The sequence below is a fragment of the Vipera ursinii genome (genome assembly GCF_947247035.1).
Source record: "Vipera ursinii genome assembly, chromosome: 1".
In the NCBI taxonomy this organism is placed as follows: domain Eukaryota; kingdom Metazoa; phylum Chordata; class Lepidosauria; order Squamata; family Viperidae; genus Vipera; species Vipera ursinii.
The window spans coordinates 343,474,126-343,488,089 of record NC_139512.1 but is presented as its reverse complement, the minus strand read 5'-3'; the positions used below and the strand labels follow the sequence as shown (position 1 = coordinate 343,488,089).

The window sequence follows — 13,964 nt, the reverse complement described above, 5'->3', positions numbered from 1 at the left end:
GATTTTTATTTATTGAACTCTCTCAGATAGTTTTTCTTGAAATGTCTCAGCTAGTTTATTTATTGAACCATCTCAGATCATTATTTATTGAACTAAGGTTAACAAAGATTATCAAGTAACTAAATGACAGAATTCCATTACGCATAGAAAAACAGGTATAAAATCTGCTAACAAGTAGATTATACAATCATTAATGTTCCACCTACATATATAAAATGTGCATCTATCCTTTCATTTCAGGGGCTCAAGGTGACCAACAGCAAACCAACAAATAAACTTTATGTAACAATATAATAAAAAATTAGAATAGCAAAAAATATCAAAAATTCTACGTTAAAAACACTCAGTTTTTAAAAATAAATAAGGCTTCATGGAGGAATAATATCTTATGGAAACTTACAGAAATATTATGTATTCTGGGTTACATGTCTTTTGCAATTGTGGCTCAAACTACCTGCTGCTTTATTATTATCAAATTATTTTGATACTGACATACAATTTAGGGCTTCGCTGCATCCTAAAATGGCTTCAGATACAAAATTTTCAGGTATGGCTAACATCACAAACAACATCTATAGCAAAATCATTCTATATGGAGTCCCCTTTAATATTTTCAGCCTGCCAGCTGGCCATAGCCTTTTGAAAGATGTAATATTCCCTGCTTCTGATTAACTGAATTTTCTGAATCTTAAAGCAATGCTGGGGACCTATCTCAATTTTCCTGCTGCAGACTAACAGGATAATCTAAAGGAATCTAGAGAACTTGGGGACTATGAGTTGAAGACAAAAGGTTTATATCTTGAAAAAGAAATAAATTAGCCCGGACAAGATATAAAATCTAGCAAGGATGTACATAAACAAGTAAATACCTGCCCAAAGGGATTGCGAAATAAAAGACAGACAGCATAAGTGTCCGAGTGTTTTTGGTGAAGAGATCTCCAATAATAGTAGGAGCGATGGTGGAATAACTTGCTTCACCGATGCCAACCAAACCTCGGGAGAGGACAAACAGCCAAAAATACTGCAGGGGAAAGTCAGAAGAAAAAAAAGAATCAGTATTTTCATTGTTAATACAATTTTCACAGCTATCAAAAACTCTGTGCGATCTTTGTACCTTGGTTTCACACACACAACCCTCCCTCTGCCCATAATGATCTAGGGGATGTTCGATGGAGGAAATGATTAGCACGGAAACTATGATGCATCTCTAGGGACTAGCATTCTTAGTGCGCTGGTTTCATGCATCATTGTGCTTAGAGGCATTTAATGGCACCCACCAGATCCCTGGCTTATCTCTATAATTTCAAGCAAGGAAGAGGAACTTTGCAAGATGACAGGATGGTTGAGAGATCTTATAGAGCTTGTGGCCATCATGTAGTTTCTCAACCTTGCCCGCTTGAAGATGTGTGGACTTCAACTCCCAGGATTCTCCAGCCAGCATTCGCTATACAATATGCCCTGCCTGGTGTCAGTTTGATATGATGTGTGAACCAGGCTTACATGGCTTGCAAAATCCTGTTCTATGGCTTAGCTTTTGTCTGAACCTGTCTACTATGACTTGTCCAAGAAACCACAATTAAAAGAAACCTGGAGTTAACTTAATGTGTGAGCCCAGCTCAGAGACCCTATTTTCTGCTTTTTGAGCACACAAGTCGAAATCGCTTCTCCCCCCCCCCCCCCCCGCTTAAAAGCTACCAAGATTCTACCACTTCTCTCAAAGCAGATACAATTTGCTGTCCAGCACCTTGGTTAAGCACCATGGATACAAAGTCTTCACCTTTCCTTCTCCAGGAGTCAGCAGCCCCACCTTGATACCCCTTTTTGAAAGCAGCAATGTTACCACATGCCCTATAATTATAGGTCTAATTAAATGTCTCCAGCTGTCCTTGTCATACAGTAGACAGATGTGCGTAGGCTGAACCCTAAAAGCAGAAAGCAAACTTGTGACTCAGGACCATTTAATGACTGTTCGTTACCCAATGCTAAACCACTCTACATTATCACACAGATTTGCTGATGCCTAGGGAAGCCAAGACTCATTTTAAAATAAACGATTTTCAAGAAAAATGTGCAATGTGAGTTAATCAGGCAACAGGAATAAAGAGGGGGGTGAATTTTTAATTTTGGACATCATGTCTCCACAAATGAAGAAGTTTGCGTATGTGCATAGAGATACATCTACCTAAGGATACTTTTTCAGAAGAGAGAGATGTTAACAAAATTAAAATGGGAAGGACAATCAGTGTAAGGATTTTTCCTTCCCTTTAAATAGTATAATTCAGAATCCCCCATTGAAGCTGAATGGCAGGAGATTCAGAATTATGTACAAGTAATCTACGGCACTCATTGCTACAAGATGCATCAATAGCCATAAGTTTAGGCAGATTTAAAGGTGATTAAACAAATTGATGGAAGATACACACACACACACACACACACAGAGAGAGAGAGAGAGAGAGAGAGAGAGAGAGAGAGAGAGAGAGAGAGAGAGAGAGAGAGCAAATGCATAAAGGATAGGATGTAAAATCATAGAAATGTAGACTTGGAAGAGACTCCAAGGAACATCTGATTCAACCTTCTCTAATGTGAAGGAAAACATATTAATCTATCCATGATAACAAAACCTTAACCTCAATAGGCAGACTGTTCCATTCTTGTACAAACTTCACCATCAGAAAGGTCTTCTTTACAGTAGGGTTAATATATCTAATATATTGTTACATTAAGTTCTTCAAAGTTAATGACAATATAGCTCAGAATTCCATCTCCTAGGCCAGGGGTAGGCAACCTTGGCTCTTTTATGACTCGTGGACTTCAACTCCCAGAATTCTGGGAGTTGAAGTCCATGAGTCATAAAACAGCCAAGATTGCCTACCCCTGGCCTAGCCCTAGGCGTTAATCATGGAGACCTAAGAAGGCACTAAGATGAAATGAGGTAACCATTTTTTAATTACAAGAAAAAATATACTTGTTTTTAATGACAATGAACTTTTTAACCAACCAGTGGTGTGTATGTGTGTGTGTGTGTGATATTCTCTAAACTCCAGCAAATTGAAGAATATAAGATTGCTGTGATACCAATACTGCAAACTACATCATTTGCACCATTGGCACGGTGATGTTATTGACATAACTGCATCACTATGCAAATGCCATAAATCATGATAGAATTTGGTCTATTGCATGCAGAGTCCATTGTATCAAGAGCTACAAAACTGAAGTTTCACCATATTTTTAATTTGCAATGATGTTTGTTAGCCTTTTGGAGGCTAGCAGGATAAACATATTTCAATCAGCTAAACAAGTACATTATTTCTTTCTGTTTTTAAAAAACAGACGTTTCCCTGAGACATCAGCACTAATTTTTTTAGAGCATTCATACCATAATGTACATGCTGTTTATGTAGGCAATCCATAGGTATTCTTGGACAGGCTTCTTAATAACAGAATAACAGAATTAATTAATGATTTATCCTGGTGGTCTGCTTCAAGATCCTGCAACCTCTTAGCTACTCTCCAAAAACTTCAGAAGCAAACCTTGCACATTGATTCAGCTTTTTCTAAATACTGCTATCCTGCTGCTTACTTGGATGGAGGAGTGGGGGGGGGGAATACTCATAGCTGAAATCTCATTGTAAGGAAAGTAACTCCTGCTTCTGCTAACTCAACGAAGTGGTTGAGAATAATGAAAGCCATGGATCAAATCAATTTGCTGACATACAAGATGCTCAGCACAGTTTATGTTACCTAGTTTGATAATGAAAGGTAAGAAAACAATCAAGTTCAGAGAGCACCAAGGACCACAGGATGCCCCCTTTAATTGAACCAGTTGGTTATCCATGATGCCCTGCTTCACAACATCCATCCTTCTCCCTTCCTGAGTGTTTGTCTCACTTTCTACAATCTTATTCCAATAAAGAAAGATTTAGAACATGCCGAGATTGCCCAATTACACAAACCCTGCCTTATGTTTTCAACGTTAAGAGCATGGGGGTTTACATTATTTGGAAAATAAGATAATGACTATGGTTGCGCTTATGGGTGCTTTTCCAGTCTTTACATTTTCTAAGCTCTTTTCAGACTTTTTTTTTTTTTTAAAAAAACCCAAAATGTAATCCAAACTTAAGCATGTACTGAATAATTTTATGTATGCCGTGCAGTAACTGTTCTTAGCACAGACCAGGGGATGTTTTTTCAGTAGAAACCTACAGAATATAAGTGGTAAGGAAGTAGGAACAAGTGGCTCTGGATATTTCTCTAATTTAGAGAAAGTCTCAAGAGCTTGACCTTAATTCATTCTGGCTCTCTGACAACCACATACTGAAAGCCCAATTGGTGACCGACTGCTTTGACATCACCATACTGATGGCAACATCTTCAATTATTTCTATCACGAAGCCAACAAAATCAGTTATCACTCCTTCTTTTAAACTGATTGGACCAAAGCAGCTACCAAAGGAGAGGCTCTGTGTCTAGGAATGAAAATGGAATACAGCAATGCAACTCCCCCCACCCCAAAATGCCAAAATAAAACCAGACGTTTTGTAAGGCATGATGAAAGCCATCTCAAGCACTTAAGAACTCTCTCTTTCAGTGGGATAATCTGGCTAATACTCTTCTCCCACTTTGCATCTCATTCAGTTAAATGCTTTACCACCTAAATAGCATTATTATTGGATTTATGCTAAAGACACACAGTTCTGATGGTTCGTATAGTGGTGTGATATAACTCAAGCAAGCAAGTAATCCATACTTTTAATAATGTCTTAACAAGTTCTTCTCTTGCCCCTTCTGCTCTGCTCCCAAAGTAGTTCACAAGATGAGAATTGTGTTCTTGTTTCCCAAAAGAATTGCGGCTACGGACAAAATGATAATCTGGTGAAGTATGTCTAAAGCCCAAAGGCAATAGCCTTATTGTCTCAAAAAGGCACATGATCCTTAAATCCCGGGTCATGAAGCATTAGAAAGACCCATATGATGTGACTGAGGCTTCAAAAGTGTGTGTGGAATATGTGAGTGTGTAAAATGTCTGGATTTCATGCATCTTATCACACATTTTTTTTTAAAAAAATAACTATAGTGTTTCTTTTGATGCTTTTCACCGTTTGGAGCAAAGCATTCCAAGAAGTGATACCGTAAGAATGGAACAGAGGATACTGGTATGCATGAAGAAAACCAGATTCTCAAAATCTTTTGTTAAGAAGATGACAAGGAACAGAACTGGAAAAGATTATCCTTTTCATTAGAATTGCTAACCCATAAAAATGGCCCTGTTTGATCTTAAGTTTATGCATTCAGAACTGCAATGCCATCATGATTTAGTCAGATCTTTTTCTGCAAAGCTGTGGACTATTTTAAAAAATAACTGAAAAGTTCAAATGTGCACAGTGTACAGTGATAAAAATGGTAAGAAGTCTGGATACCATATCCCAGAAGGAAAAAATGGAACAATGTGGGAATATTTAGCCTGAAGATGAGACAGTTAAGAAGAATTAGGACAGTCATTCTCAAACATCAGAAAAGTGATCTTACAAATGAAGAAGTGAATTTGGAACCTGTTCCTTCAGGAATTAGGTCCCAAATTAACAAATTCAAATTAAAAAATAAGGACTTAAGATGACTGATGCTGTTCATTACTGAGATGATTGTCTTAGAACATAAAAGATTCTAATCACAGTAAAGAACGGATAGCCCCTTTCAAAAATGCAGTAGTACTTAATTTCCAATGTCAACAGGGTTTGAAGTGGCTATTTTTATCCTCCCTCCATTATGATTTGTATTTTTGCTTTTGTGATATTTATGAATAAAGTTTTTTATCTTGTACATTTTGTTTTTATTTATTGTTATTATTGATTTTTGTTCACCACCCAGAACTTCCTTTGGGTTTTGATTAATACAGACAGATACTTAGGTAGATAGGTAGGTAGGTAGGTAGGCAGGCAGGCAGGCAGGCAGACAGATAAACCAGGTAATCCCATCAATACCATAAGAAAAAGGAATATTATGTGTTATGTGTGCCTCTAACTTATTACAACCAGGGAGGAGTGTAAGGTACAGCATCCTCTTCAGAGAATTTGAAAAATTTAGAGAAGAACTTGTTGCAGTTGGCAACCCAGTGGTTTGACTCAGTTCAAATGTTCATGTAAGGCTTTAGCTCAGTGGTAGAACTCTACATTTAGTACCAAGGGATGCTTCAGTTTCATTCCTTGAGATCTCCAATCAAAGGATTTAATCCACTAGAATTGGTGAAAAACCCCAACTGGGAAACAGAAGTGATGTATCAGCAATAAGAGGCCATTTCAGTGGTGGGATTTAGCCAGTTCGCACCACTTCGGCAGAACCGGTAGCTAATTTTTTGTTGCCCAGGGCCAGGATGGACTTCCAGAAGCGGCATGCACACAGAGAACTGGTTGTTCACATATTTGAATCCCAACACTGGGTCATTTCATAACCAATATCTTGGTGATTGTTCCATACTGTATATCCTTTGCATATTTCCATCACTTCCTTCAGCATAAATAATACTTTGCAAAACAAATTTATATGGGAGCAAATCAAAACCAAACCAAAAGGGGTGATCCACTCTGAGAAGCTGCTGGATCTTCATCCTTTGGTCCCTCACATTGAATTGTAGATGCCAACTTCTCAGCAATGTCTCTTAACTGATTCACTCACTGGGACTACCCAGTGAAGCAGGTTTTGCTTCAGCAGCAAGGTCTTCTCAGCTCTGGGGTCTTTTTGTATATTGGACCCTGACTTTTAACCTACCTCCTGTTTTGTTCTACCACTGTTTTTGTTTTGCCTCTTGATTTTTAATGCCCATCATAGAACCATGACACTGATATGGTGCAATTTAATAGAATAACAGAGTTGGAAGGGACCTTAGAAGTCTTCTAGTCCAGCCCCACTGCTCACGCAGGAGACCGTATACTATTTCAGAGTAATGGCTGTTCAATCTCTTCTTAAAAACCTCCAGTGATGAAGCACTCACAACTTCTGGAGGCAAGCCCTTCCACTGATTGATTGTTCTATTAGAAAATTTCTCCTTATTTCTAGGTTGGTTCTCTCCTTGATTAGTTTCCATCCATTGCTTCTTGTTCTGCCTTCAGGTGCTTCGGAGAATAGCTTGATTAAATAGGTTTAATAGCATGGTTTTTTTTCATATCAAAGTCACCAAAATGAAATGGAATTCAAAATTCTACCAATGAAATAATGAAGGATATCAAAATATCACAAGCAAGATGTGTTTTTTTTAAAAAAACCCTGCTAATGAACTTTGTTGACAATAGCAGTCACAGCTGTTGCTTCCAATGAAATTTCAGGAACCAGTACTAAGAGCTGGACAAGGGTCATGAGCAATAAATGAACTGGTAAGATATCTGACTGAGTTTCAGCTTGTTTCTTCCCCCATCTCAGATCTGTGCCCTCCCCTCATATGCAGGCGAAGGAAGAATAGTATTTGACAACTTGCCTGTTTAGACAGAGCCCTCTGCTTTCAGAGACAGCTTTGCAGATGCTGTATGATGGGCAGTCAAAATGATTTTCAAAAGAAAGAAAGAAGCACAGACTCTGGAGTCAGACAGGCCACCAAATCTACATTGGTATTTTAAAGCAGTTCCAGGCTCTCTGAAAAAATTAACTCTTTGTTTGTGCACATGTGGTCATGACATCAAAATGACAAATGACAAAACTTTTATTTTAGCCAGCCACAATTGGTCAACTCTCTGATAAAATCAATAATATATAATAAAACATTTCTGGGACGCTTGATGCTCTCTGAGCTTCGTTGTTTTCTTACAGATATTTTAATACCAAACTAGATAGCATCTTCCAGTGGTAGAAGAGAGTGTTTATGTTCTAGTGGTTTGCCCTGTCAGTCTTGGTGGGAGAGTTATTGATGGTTCATTAATTAGGCTGCTGTTTACTGTTAGCTTATTTGTCTGAATTGGTATTTCCTTGACTGGGATATTTCCTGATTGCTGGTCTAGTGTTAATCTTGGTGTTAGTCTCTGCTGATCTGGACTTGATTGCTGGTGAGAAGGTGTTTTGGTCTTTTTATTTAGCAGACGTTTTGATTATCTCTTTTGAATGGTGTGTAGATGTTATTTATCTCTATGTGCCTGTTGTTGGCCAATTTGTCTGAGTACCAGCTTCCAGGAATTCTCTAGCAACTTTATAATATGTCTACATATAATTAAAATGGAATCCTCTATTTCTAGGAGATGAAGGCAGAAAATCTAGAATATGCTGCTTTGCAGTGGCAGTGTTGGTACTTTGGAAAAGTCTCCTAGAGGACATCAGATTAGCTTCCTCCCCGATGAATTGATGTTAAAAACTAAGCTCTTCTCTGAAGATGGATATAAAAAACTAAGAGCTGATTATTCCATCTTCTATTCTTTCATTCTGGGGAGAGGGGGATTGGTTTTTTTAAAATCTTTTTGTGATGGTTGCAGTTGATTTACTGGGTTATGATTTCATGATGCAGATTTAATTTTAAGTTGAATAATATTGTGCGGATGCTTTAATTTGTCTTCAATATTTTGGAGGTCACCAAAATTCTTTCAATTGCAGTGGGATATAAATGTGACAAATAGGTAACTGCTTGATTTTAAAAAAAGGCCCTGTGATAAATAGGGAAGAAGATGTTTAAATCTCACACTTTGTGTTTTTAACACAAACCTGCAGGTGACAAGTGTTGCCTTAGAAGATGTTCTCATGTGAAAGAGAAAGGAAAATCTTTTCAGGAATATTTTGGGCATCATATATTCAGGAATGTGCTCATGTGAAAGTTCATTCAGATTTAGAATCAATTAAGAATCCTATGATTAATTGACTCAGAGCTGCCTAAGTCAGGTGTCCATTAAACTTACTGGAGGCTGCTACTGTTAGCTTTTTGGCAGCATGTTAGAACCAGTGCCAGGTGATTACGATTCTCTCTTTGAAACTGTGTGCATTTCTGCTACATAATGAATTTTGCTTTTTTTTTCTACCTGTGTTATAACAAACTGTAGTTTCACCTTTCAAAAAATGGATATCTATTTATTCTGTTGATTTACAAGCCACCTTGAAAACAGCAAAGGAGGGATGAAGATAATCCAAGCTAAAATAATATAAAATGCCAGACAAGTAGCATAAGGCCATATCACACATTTTCGGAACATAATCAGTACTGATTTGTGTCTCTGTGTTAGTTATGAAAGGAAAGACAACGAATATCTTGGAAGTATGGTTCCCTCTCCTTTGGTATGCAGTCAGTATATTCCAGGTTGGTTTTATTTACAAATAATGTTCTTATCGTATTGCAAACTGCCTTAGCATTTTTGATAACAATAGAACATAGCATAAACATTTTTCATTAACAAAAAACCTGGAGCATGAGAATTGACTCCCACACTAATTCCACTAACTTAGCCTACCAGCTGGCATGAAGCCATTCCCGCATGCATTTTTTTTTTGCCTTAGAAATAAATGTCCCTATGAGAGCAATGAAATGCCACTTTATTGGCCCTTTTGGCAATAAAGGAAACTAAAATTGTCTACCAGAAATGTGGCTGTTCATATCCACGATTTCTAACAAACACATGCCTGGGGCACACAATCAGACAAAGCAATTATCTTTATGCCTGGCCTGGTATCTGAGTTTTCTGAAAGCGCCTGACAGACTACTAGGTGAACAGGCAGGTCGATGAAACAGCAAGGTGATCCCTCCTCCCACTCATGTAGATAGAAGTTTGGTATTCTTCTAGATAGGGAGACAGTTTGGTGTAATGCACCAGGTTGGAAACTGGGAGACTGTGAGTTCTAGTCCTGCCTTAGGTATGAAGCCAGGTGGGTGACCTTGGGCCAATTCCTCTCTCTCAAAGAGGCAATGGCTAACCACTTCCGAAAAACCTTTGCAAGAATCTGTAGGGACTAATCCAACATTTGTTGTTGTTGTTGTTAGTTGCGAAGTCGTGTCCGACCCATCGCGACCCTATGGACAATGTTCCTCCAGGCCTTCCTGTCCTCTACCAAATCCAACATTTACCAAGAGTCAAAAGATTATTCCAGATGTTTAGGCTATGTTAGATATGATGGGAACTGTGGATTGATACCTCTGGGGTCACCAGATTGTGGAAGACTGTTATATTCTAAAAATGAGGTCATTCTGATTATAGTTTCTTAGGTAGCCAGACAGCAACATCCATATTCAAGGAAGCCCAATGCCTACATTATGTTCCAACAGAAAAGAATATATGGGGCTCAGGGTTGGAGTCCTTGGTGCCCTCTGAGGTTGATTGTTTGTATGCAGACATTTTATTACCCAACTAGGGGTAACTTCATCTTTGCAAGGGAGTTGCTGCCTTTCCTAGGATATGCCATTCTATTCCCCCTTGCTTTCTCAGTTTCACACTGAAGTCCAAAGTATATAGGTAGTCCTCGACTTACGACAGTTCATTTGGTGACTGTTCAAAGTTACAATGGAACTGAAAAAAGTGATTTACGACTATTGCAGCATCCCCATGGTCACATGATCAAAATTCAGATGTTTGACAACTGATTCATATTTATGATGGTTGCAGTGTCCCAGGTCATGTGATCTCCTTTTGCGACCTTCTGACAAGCAAAATCAATGGGGAAGCCAGATTCACTTAACAACCATATTACTAACTTAACAACTGCAGTGATTCACTTAACAACTGTGGCAAGAAATGGGGCAAAACTCATTTAATAAATGCCTCGCTTAACAGAAATTTTGGGCACAATTGCGGTCATAAGTTAAGAACTACCTGTACTTAGTACAAGTAAGCTCTATTGAATGTGGGGGATTTCCAGTACAAGACACAAACTCCATCCTTCCCTCAGCCTGATGATGTTAGATAGTAAGGTAATGAAACATCTGCAAGCAAACAGCCAAGCTCAGAGAGCACCAACCACTCCACAGTTTATATTAAGTGTCCCAATTAGTCCAATGTGAACTGAGCATACTCAGTAGCTATAAAGTAACAGAATAACAGAGTTGGAAGGGACCTTGGAGGTCTTCTAGTCCAACCTTCTGCTTAGGCAGGAAACCCCACACCATTTCAGACAAACGGTTGTCCAATCTCTTCTTAAAAACTGCAAGCACCCACAACTTCTGGAGGTAAATCATTTCACTGGTTAATTGCTTTCACTGTTAGGAAATTTCTCATTAGTTCTAGGTTGCTTCTTTCCTTGATTAGTTTCCACCCATTGTTTTTTGTCTTGCCTTCAATGCTTTCAAAAATAAGTGGCAGCCCCTCAAATATTGGAATACTATTATCATGTCACCCCTAGTCCTTCTTTTCTCTAGACTAGACATACCAATTCCTGCAACTGTTCTTCATATATTTTGGGCTCCAGTCCCCTAATCATCTTTGTTGCTTTGGGTGGTGTGGGAAGAAGAAAGAGAAATAGGATGGAATATCCTGGGAAAGTGCTTGCCACATTTTGTTTCTGCTTTCACTTATACTCCCAATTGTGGGCAAGAGATTAAAAGAAGTCAAGGACATTAATGCTATAACTAAACCTATTTTGGAAAACTCCAAGAAACCCTGTTCTCACAATGCACTCTACTACTGCTTGTCAAAACAATTCTCTCCTCCCATCCTCAAGAAATCTGTAAAGAAGACCAGGAATAAAGATTATTTCACAGAAGGACGGAAAAAAAGCAATGGCAAGTTGCCATTAATTGCTTGCTTATTAAAAGCTTGAGGTATTTCCTAGCATCAAGCATTCTGTGTTATAAAAGTGAAATAGGATGGGACAGGAATTGTTTAGTACTGGGAGGCTGGAGAGGGTTGTCTTATGGCCTTTACTGGTTAGAATGGAAAAACCAGCAAGAGATGTGCTCATTGAATGTACTTACTTGGGATCTGGTCATTTAAGCAGCTGGAATCCTTGATCACAGTGTCTTGAAATCCCTGAGTATTTATGTTTTAATGATAATTATGCATGTATATAAGACCAACTGCTGTTCATAAAGAAGAAAGAACATCTCTGGCAGAAAATACTACAAAAATAACTATTTGGTGCTTTTTTGTCTAAGTGCCATAGCTCCAGATCCCTACAGATCCTATCTTTTATTCCTATTTTGAGGCCCCATACCTATTTCTTGTTTCGCTTTGAATGAACATCATCAGTGGTTTGAAAAACAAATGCTAAATTAGGAAAAAGAGATGCGTGAAAGAAAGAGCTCCGATCATGAAAGGCTGCATTAACCATTTGCAACTGGAAAAAGAATCCACAAACACTTCATAAATGGAAAGATGTTTAGCAAGTATCTACAACTCTCTGGCTATGACAAAACATTTAAGAACGTAGTAGAATTAGTAGAATTAAGACACTTTAAATATGTGGGATGGCAAATCTCTTTTTTTAAAAAAAAACAAACAACCTCCCAGTTCCGCAATGATTTACAACTTTATGATGTCTGGACTTCAACTTCCAGAATTTCCTAGTTGCCAAGATTGAGAAGCATTGATCTATGAGAAAGACACTCTTCTCTGGTGTACACTGAATCAGAACATTGGTCCATCAATCAAGATTATCTGTAGCGCTGTTCATTCATTTCTAAAAATTCTCTAGTTTCCCTTTTGGTCAGATCAAATACCGATTTACATGTTACAATTTAAAGAAAGCAGCAAATAATCATAATCATCCTCCCCCCAAAAATCTTCCCTGTGGCTTTATACACAGGCTTCCCTGTGGCTTTATCAGCCCAGACACTTCCCCAAAGACAGCGGAAAACAACTTGTTATGTTCTGAACATCACAGGCTACTGTGAATGGTTTCATTTCCTTGTCTGAATGGCTTTGCTTTTTTCCCCCCAAAACAGCTGCTGATGTACAAGGAAGTTTTCTGTATAGCATTTCCGGGTACTTCGCTTTTTCATATTGTGCATTCTTCACAGCCCTTTTCTTTCTCTGTTATCTTTAATATCCCACAAATTCACAAGAATGAATTGATGCAGCTCCAATACTCTGGAATTCCATCCCCAGTCAGTCCAAACAGCCTTCTCCCTATTATGCTTGAAGGAAAACCTTAAAACATTTTTTTTACTCTAGCTTTTCTTTCCTAGAAGCCGATCTTATGGTCAGATTTTAAATATTGATGCCAGTTTATTTTATATTTATAACTCTCTTTTTATTTGTTGCTTTGGTACACCACGTTTTTTACATTCAATAGTATTTTGTGCTATTTTCTGGTTCTCATTATTATTTAATAATTTTATTTTTAATCACCACAGTTTGACCTGCAGGATAGGATGTGCATGGTATAGAAATGAACAAACAAACGAATGGGTAATAATGAGAACGAACGACTCCCATTTCAGTCTTAAAAAGGACATTTCATTTATTGCAGACCACAATCCTCATCTTAGTAGTAAATGGAATAAATTTAAGAAGAGATTGGACAATTTTGTCTAAAATGCAATAGGATTTCCTACCTGGGAAGGAGGTTGGAATAGAAGACCTCCAAGGTCCCTTCCAACTCTATTATTCTGTTAAATACTTTTCCTAAAGCCATGTCTCTTTCTCTATAAATTTTCCCATACTCTAATAAACCTTCCCTGCAGTGAATTTTGTACATTAATTAGACTTTATATCAAATAATTCTGTGCTTTCTCAACTCTGGATCTACTAGCCTACCATTTCAATAGGTGATCCAAATTCTACTGTTATTAGGGGTCAAAACCTCTTTGTTCACTTCCTCTACATTATAATATCCTTTCATTACAATTTCATTATATTTCTTAAATGCCGGACAGGGGTCCCCAATCTATGGGCCGTGGCCCACTACCAGGCTGTGGCCTACTGGCCACCAGGCTGCGGGACACTCACCCCCACCCACACTAGTGCCTGAGGACCTATTTGCACATGCATGTGGACTCTAGGAGCAGGGCTAGTGCCTGTGTGCATGTGCAAATGGGGCTGCTAGCTTGTGTGGTTTGCACAGCCCATTTG

The 13,964-nt window shown here is 38.2% G+C and overlaps 1 protein-coding gene across 1 annotated transcript in view; it reads right to left on the bottom strand.

Annotated features, from left to right (window-relative positions):
* LOC310650780 (sphingosine-1-phosphate transporter SPNS2-like) overlaps nucleotides 1-13,964 on the bottom strand; it is a 151,811-nt gene that overhangs the window by 50,680 nt on the left and 87,167 nt on the right. Inside the window, exon 4 of the mRNA XM_083379511.1 lies at nucleotides 870-1,021. Within this exon, the coding sequence (XP_083235637.1) occupies nucleotides 870-1,021 (152 nt within the window). The remainder of the gene's footprint in view (nucleotides 1-869; nucleotides 1,022-13,964) is intronic.